Source organism: Cnephaeus nilssonii, assembly GCF_951640355.1.
Source record: "Cnephaeus nilssonii genome assembly, chromosome: 7".
Lineage (NCBI taxonomy): Eukaryota > Metazoa > Chordata > Mammalia > Chiroptera > Vespertilionidae > Cnephaeus > Cnephaeus nilssonii.
The window spans coordinates 26,124,514-26,132,044 of record NC_137078.1 but is presented as its reverse complement, the minus strand read 5'-3'; the positions used below and the strand labels follow the sequence as shown (position 1 = coordinate 26,132,044).

At 47.6% G+C, this 7,531-nt stretch overlaps 1 protein-coding gene across 1 annotated transcript; it reads left to right on the top strand.

The window, feature by feature from the left end:
* Nucleotides 1–3,549: 3,549 nt before the first annotated feature.
* NHLRC1 (NHL repeat containing E3 ubiquitin protein ligase 1) lies at nt 3,550–5,113 on the top strand (the record flags this gene model as incomplete). Its single annotated transcript, XM_079778260.1, has 1 exon — nt 3,550–5,113. One exon carries the CDS (start codon nt 3,550–3,552, stop codon nt 4,738–4,740), a length of 1,191 nt encoding a protein of 396 aa, XP_079634386.1. The 3' UTR covers nt 4,741–5,113.
* Nucleotides 5,114–7,531: the final 2,418 nt, after the last annotated feature.

The following is a 7,531-nucleotide window of genomic DNA, read 5'->3' as shown; positions in this document are numbered from 1 at the left end:
CTTAATCTGTGATGGTTGTCCAGATTTTTCATGAGAGGATTAATAAACTATAAACTTAAAAAAAAAAAAAACATCAATGATGAGAGAAAATCATTGATTGGCTGCACCCCACACTGGGGATCGTGCATGCAACCCAGGCATGTGCCCTGATGGGAATCGAACCATGACATCCTGGTTCATAAGTCGATCCTCAACCAATGAACCACGCCAGCTGTGCTCTTTTTATTTATTTATTATTTTATTTTGTAAAATTATTTATTGTTGAAAGTATTACATATGTCTCCTTTTCCCCCCATTGACCTCTCCCAGCCTGCTCTTTTTATTTTTTAAAACTAGAGGCCAGGTGCATGAATTTGTGCACAGGTGGGGTCCGGCTGGCCTGTCCAGGGGTTGGGCTGCTGCAGTACGCATCATAGCCACCAGTTGTTCTGGTCATTCTGATTGTTCTGCCATTCCAGTCGCTGGATTTTTATATATATAGATGTGGATACTTGGACCTGGCTGGTGTGGCTCAGCTGATTGAGAACCGTCTTGTGCACCAAGAGGTCACCAGATCAATTCTGGGTCAGGGCACATGCCCAGGTTGCTGGCTCCATCCCTGGTGCAAGGCATGCAGGAGGCAGCCAATTGATGATTCTCTCTCATCGATGTTTCTATCTCTCTCTCCCTCTCCCTTCCTCTCTCTATAAAATCAATTAAAAATTTAAAATGTGTAATCAGTGCTTTAAAAGCAGTGGTATCATACAAAGTGGAAATTAGGTCTAAGCCTGGGGTGTGAAGTGGAGGTCATGTTGCAATGTCAATGCCTGTGAGTGAAGTCTGGGCTGGGGAGCCCAGGGCAGTTCATGGATGCCCTCCGTGGTGGCGGGAGCCAGACCACCATCGGGAGAGGGATCCCTGCGGCTGCAACGGACTACCTTTCCATTTTTAATGGGATACAGTACATTTTAAGTAAGGAGCCATACTTTTTTTTTGTTTGTTTGAGAAATGAATATGATTTCTAATTGTATCAGACATTAATATTTTAAAGCTATAACAAAGTTTAAAATTTCTACATTTTGTTTTTCGTTTATTGTAACTGTTCTTTTATCTATTAAACTAGAGGCCCGGTGCATGAAATTTGTGCACGGGGGGGGGGGCACGGAGGGAGGTTGTTCCTCAGCCCAGCATGCACCCTCTCCAATCTGGGACCCCTTGAAGGCAGTCGGACATCCCTCTCACAATCCAGGACTGCTGGCTCCCAACCACTCACTTGTCTGCCTGCCTGATTGCCCCTAACCACTTCTGCCTGCTAGCCTGATCACCCCCTAACCACTCCCCTGCCAGCCTGATAGATGCCTAACTGCTCTACTGCCAGCCTGATTGCCCCTAACTGCCCTCCCCTGCAGGTCTGGTCACCCCTAACTCCCCTCCCCTGCCGGCCTGGTCGCCCCCAACTGCCCTCCCCTGCAGGTCTGGTCCCCCACAACTGCCCTCCCCTGCAGGCCTGGTCCCCCCCAACTGCCCTCCCCTGCTGGCCTAATCGCCCACAACTGCCCTCCCCTGCCGGCCATCTTGTGGTGGCCATCTTGTGTCCACATGGGGGCAGCCATGTTTGACCACATGGGGGCAGCCATCTTGTGTGTTGGAGTGATGGTCAATTTGCATATTACTATTTTATTATATAGGATTGTATATGGATTGGGGAAGTACTGTTTCTCCTCTTAGCATTTGTTTCTATAACCAGAAATAAAGTTATATATTAAAGAAATGACAAAAATAAAATGTGGCTACTAGAAAATTTAATATTACATATGTGGCTCTCATTATATTTCTAATACTAGTAGACATTAGTTCTAAAAATATTAATTTTTGGTGTCCTGAATGTATTTTTTGACTTAAAGATTACTTCAGAAAGTAATTCCTATTTGATTTGACTTTAGTCAGCTATTTATTTAGAATGGAAATGCATTATAGCCCGAAATTATTAAATTGGTTATTATGTCCCAATACACAGATAATCTTTGAATTATGAAACACATAGAAAATGTTCTTTCTTGTCTTATATTAAAGCTCCTCCATGGTTTTTTTTTTAAATAAATCTTTATTGTTCAGATTATTACAATTGTTCCTCTTTTTCCCCCATAGTTCCCCTCCACCCGGTTCCCACCCCAACCTCTGCCTTTATCCCCCCCCCCACTGTCCTCATCCATAGGTGTATGATTTTTGTCCAGTCTCTTCCCGCACCCCCATACCCGTTTCCCCCCGAGAATTGTCAGACCACTCCCTTTCTATGCCCCTGATTCTATTATATTCACTCTCTCTCTCTCTCTCTCTCTCCCCCTTCTCCCTTCCTTTCTCTGAAATCAATTAAAAAAAAAAACATTAAAAAAATATAACAGTAGGATAGTTAAGAGTGTGGGCTCTGCAATTAAACTGCCTGGCCTCAAATCCCAGCACAACTACTTCCTAGCCATGTGACCCTGAACAAGATGCCTAACCTGTATGAATTCTTTTGTAGAAAAGGGATGATGAAAATAACATGTTCGCTGAAACTGGTTTGGCTCAGTGGATAGAGCATCGACCTGCGGACTGAAGGGTCCCAGGTTTGATTCTGGTCGAGGGAACATGCCCAAGTTGCCTGCTTGATCCCCAGAGGGGAGCATGCAGGGGGCAGCCAATCAATGATTCTCTCTCATCATTGATGTTTCTATCTCTCTCTCTCTCCCTCTTCCTTCCTCTCTGAAATTAATAAAAATATATTTTTTTATAAAAAGGAAAGAAAGAAAATAACATGTTCTTACAGGATTGTCATGAGGTTTAAATAAGATAATCTATGTAAACCACATAATAGAAAGCAGGCATGGCATAAGTTCTATAGCAATTATGATTAACAGCTTATTTGCTTCCATTAATTCTTCCGGAAGACATTTCCAGCCATTGTTCCCCCATCTGACACTCATTCACCTAGTGGGTTTCTTGTATTGCCCTATAACATTCCTTTGCTTGTACATGCATTTATTTTACACGTATTCATTAAGTATCTACTTTAACTACAAGTGCGATCAAGACACACACCTGCCTCACCCCCTCGAAGTTTAACTTTCCTCGTGTGTCTGTGTTTTCCAGTTTAATCAGAAGCAGCGTGAACCACGAGACCCTGTTTTCCCGCCAGCCCTAGCACCTAGCACCCAGCACCCAGCACCGCGAATTGGAAACTGCAGGGCACCAGGGTTGGAAGACGATCTTGTTCTAGCTCTGGCTTTGTCCCTTACAGACAGGGTGGTAGGGAGGAACCCCCTTGTTCTCAATAGGTATGTTTCTTCATGTGGTATGTGGAGATGACCCATCCATGATTTTGTTAAGATTACCTATCTGACCGTGCGCTGTGAATACAGGCTTTCAAGAAGCAGTGCCGCACGCGCCCACCAGGGGGCAGCAGGTCTCGGCCTGGCGGCGCCGCGATCGACGTCAGAACCAGCGCCTCGCCCCGTGACCGTGAACCCGGGCGGCGCGGGGGCGGCGTTCAGCCGCGCGGCCTGGCGCGGCGGGAGCTCCACGGGCTGCGCGATGGGTGCCGAGGCCTCGGGGAGCGGGCCGGCGCTGCGGGAGCTCCTGCGCGAGGCCGAGACCAGCCTGCTCGAGTGCCAGGTGTGCTTCGAGAGGTTCGGCCAGCGCCAGCAGCGGCGGCCGCGCAACCTGCCCTGCGGCCACGTGGTCTGCCTGGCCTGTGTGGCCGCCCTGGCGCACCCGCGGACGCTGGCCCTCGAGTGCCCCTTCTGCCGGCGGGCCTGCCGGGGCTGCGACACGAGCGACTGCCTGCCGGTGCTGCACCTGCTGGAGCTCCTGGGCTCCGCACTCGGCCCCGCCCAGGCCGCCCCCCGCGTCGCCCCCGGCGGCGGCCCTGGGGCCCTCACCTGCCACCTCGCCTTCGGCGGCTGGGGAACCCTGGTCAACCCCACCGGGCTGGCGCTGTGCCCCAAGACGGGGCGGGTCGTGGTGGTGCACGACGGCAAGCGGCGGGTCAAGATCTTCGATTCCGGGGGAGGATGTGCGCACCAGTTTGGAGAGAAGGGGGGCGCTGCCCGGGACATTAAGTACCCGCTTGATGTCACCGTCACCAACGACTGCCACGTGGTTGTCACCGATGCCGGCGACCGCTCCGTCAAAGTGTTCGATTTTTTTGGCCAGATCAGGCTGGTCATCGGAGGCCAGTTCTCCTTGCCTTGGGGCGTGGAGACCACCCCTCAGAACGGGGTCGTGGTCACTGATGCGGAGGCAGGGTCCCTGCACCTCCTGGAGGTGGACTTTCCGGAAGGGGTCCTCCGGCGAACCGAAAGGCTGCGAGCGCATCTGTGTGGTCCCCGAGGGGTGGCGGTGTCCTGGCTCACGGGGGCCATTGCGGTCCTAGAGCGCCCCCTGGCCCTGGGGGCCGGGACCTGCAGCACCACGGTCAAGGTGTTCAGCGCCACCATGCAGCTCATTGGGCAGGTGGACACCTTCGGGCTGAGCCTCTTCTTCCCCTCGGAAATTACGGCCTCCGCTGTGACCTTCGATCACCAGGGGAACGTGATGGTCGCCGATACGTCCAGTCACGCCGTCCTATGCTTAGGAAAACCTGAGGAGTTCCCCGCACTGAAGCCCATCATCACCCACGGTCTTTCCCATCCTGTGGCACTGACCTTCACCAAGGAGAATTCTCTTCTTGTGCTGGACAGTGCCGCCCATGCTGTCAAAGTCTACAAGGCTGACTGGGGGTGATGGGCGTGGTGAGGACTCCGGGGCTTGGAACCAGAAGCCCTGGAGCTGCCCCTAATGAATTGTTTAGCCCTGGATAAATTATTTAATCTCATCCATCCAATAGGTATCATTATAACTGCCTGGCAGACTTACAAAGGGTGAGGCAATTATTCCAGAAGATTAATGAAATCTACCATTTATTGAATATGTGCTTCATGTGCTAAGAATTTTTTTTTAAACATTAGCTCATTTAATCCTTAACAGCTACCCAGTAAGGTAATTTATATTATTAATCCCATTTTAGATATGAGAAAACTGAGACCCAGAGAGCTGAAGTGACTTACCCAAAATCACACTTACTTGCTGTGACAATCACCATTGGATCTCAATTCTGACTCCCAAACACTTTGTCTTAAATAAAATAACATGTGGGGGGAAAAATATGTGAATGTATATTGTTGCTATGTGTACGCTATTTACAAGTAGTCATTTATTTCAGTTGGATGCACAGAGGAGACTTTACAGAGAATTCAGAAAGAGGGTTTTGTGGTGGGTATCAGTTAGCTCAACTTGCAACTCCTCTGATGACATACTGGGTGGAGTTACTGTGGGTTCCGAGTTACTTGACTAGGAAAAACAATTGAACTGCTTACTCAGAAGGTAAACGAGTCTTCTGGCACCTGTATCTCCCCCACTGTATAGGCATCAGGAAAGGTTGCCTATACTTGGTTGAGAAAGGCCTGCTTTGGCGTATGTCTGAACTACTGTAGAACACACTATATTTATACAAGTGTTAGAGGGCTGGGTGATACTCCTTTTACATGTTTATGTTAATACAGAGATAAATCACCACAATTAGTTCGTGGTAAAAAATTATTTTGCTGGCCTTTTTATAATCAGTAGTAACCTGAAGCACTTCTGTGATGGGGTGTTTGTGCAATTTAAATTCGTCCCAGGTGTTGCAAACACTGTATACTCAAGAAATACTTCTCGCCGAAACCGGTTTGGCTCAGTGGATGGAGCGTCGGCCTGCGGACTCGGGGGTCCTGGGTTCGATTCCGGTCAGGGGCATGTGCCTTGGTTGAGGGCATATCCCCAGTGGGGGGTGTGCAGGAGGCAGCTGATTGATGTTTCTCTCTCATCGATGTTTCTAGCTCTCTGTCCCTCTCTCTTCCTCTCTGTAAAAAGTCAGTAAAATATATTTTTTTAAAAAAAGAAATACTTCTCTTTATATTTTATTGATTTTTTTTTTTTTTTTTTACAGAGAGGAAGGGAAAGGGATAGAGAGTTAGAAACATCGATGAGAGAGAAACATCGATCAGCTGCCTCCTGCACACCTCCTACTGGGGATGTGCCTGCAACCAAGGTACATGTCCTTGACCAGAATCGAACCTGGGACTCTTCAGTCCGCAGGCCGGCGCTCTATCCACTGAGCCTAACCAGTTAGGGCAAGAAATACCTCTCTTGATCCTAAGTCAGCATTTTAAGTCACTGGTAAACACTGAAATCTTTCTTGAGTCAAAATATAGCCTTGACCAAGATAACACTTGCTTAATGTTGTGATTGATTCAATGAATGGAAATTGCAGGTGAAGTAGCCAGTTCTTTCTCAGTTGTGTGTTTTTAGCTGATGTAAACATCTCAGTTTAGTGCTGTTGGAATAGTACCGAATAACTGGCACCTCACAAGCAGCACAACATTTTTTTCAGGGAGAAAATACTGGTTTTGAAAGATGAATGTTTGCGTCAGATAATAGCTGATGCTTTATCAACTACAGGATTCTATTATACTAAGGATTTAGTAGACATAATGTACACACTAGAGACAGTCCCAAAATGATGAGTAAAATATGTTTCAAGATTTTAAGTTTGTTCTTTGGAACTAAAAGAGCCTGTTTCATATGCCAGTCCACAAAAGCCCATTTTGCTTCTGTGTTTTATCAAATAGCACTAGTAGTAAGGTCTCAGACACCCTGGATCACATTTGTCAGTGCATTCCAAATAGGGATTCTGGGGACAACTCTTCCCCTACACTCACCACCCCCCTATGGAAGCCGTCCTTAGGTCAGTGACTTCATAGGTATTCTGCTTTGTGTAACAAGAAAAGTCTCAGGTGGAGATATATGTTCAAACTTGTTCATTTGCAAGTAGGGCCACTGTGGCTTGATCTTTAAAAAGTTTTCCTTATGCCCTAGCTGGTTTTGTTCAGTGGTTAGAACGTTGGACTGAAGGGTCACGGGTTTGATTCTGGTCAAGGGAACGTGCCTCGGTTGCAGGCTCAATTCCTGCCCCCAGTCGGGGGGTGTGCAGGAGGCAACCAATCGATGTATCTCTCTCCCATCGATGTTTCTCTCTCTGTCTCTCCCCCTCCCTTCCACTCTCTCTGAAAATCATTGGGAAAAAAATATCCTTGAGTGAGGATTAATAACAAAAAGTTTTCCTTAGGAATAATGACATTTTAATAGCCTTAGAGTTGAGTCAGTTCAAGGGATTTTCTCCTGTTTGGAATTATCAGTGGGATCATCTTTGGCTATGGTGCTATGCATATGTCTTTTTCAGACAGTACTTGGAGAAAAGATGTGGAACATGTCTCACATGTGGAGATATGTGATCAAGGTATTGCTTGTTTCCTGTGGCTTACCTCACCAGAAGAATGAGGTGGGAGTCCCTGAGATGATGTGAGAGAAAACCAGAGAGGTAGTAACAAGCAACCTTGTTAACTGCTACCTCTCCTTGGGAGTGGGTGAGGCAGGATATGCGACATAAACAGATAGCAGCTCTTCCCAGGAATGGCATAATAGGGTGTGTGTGGCG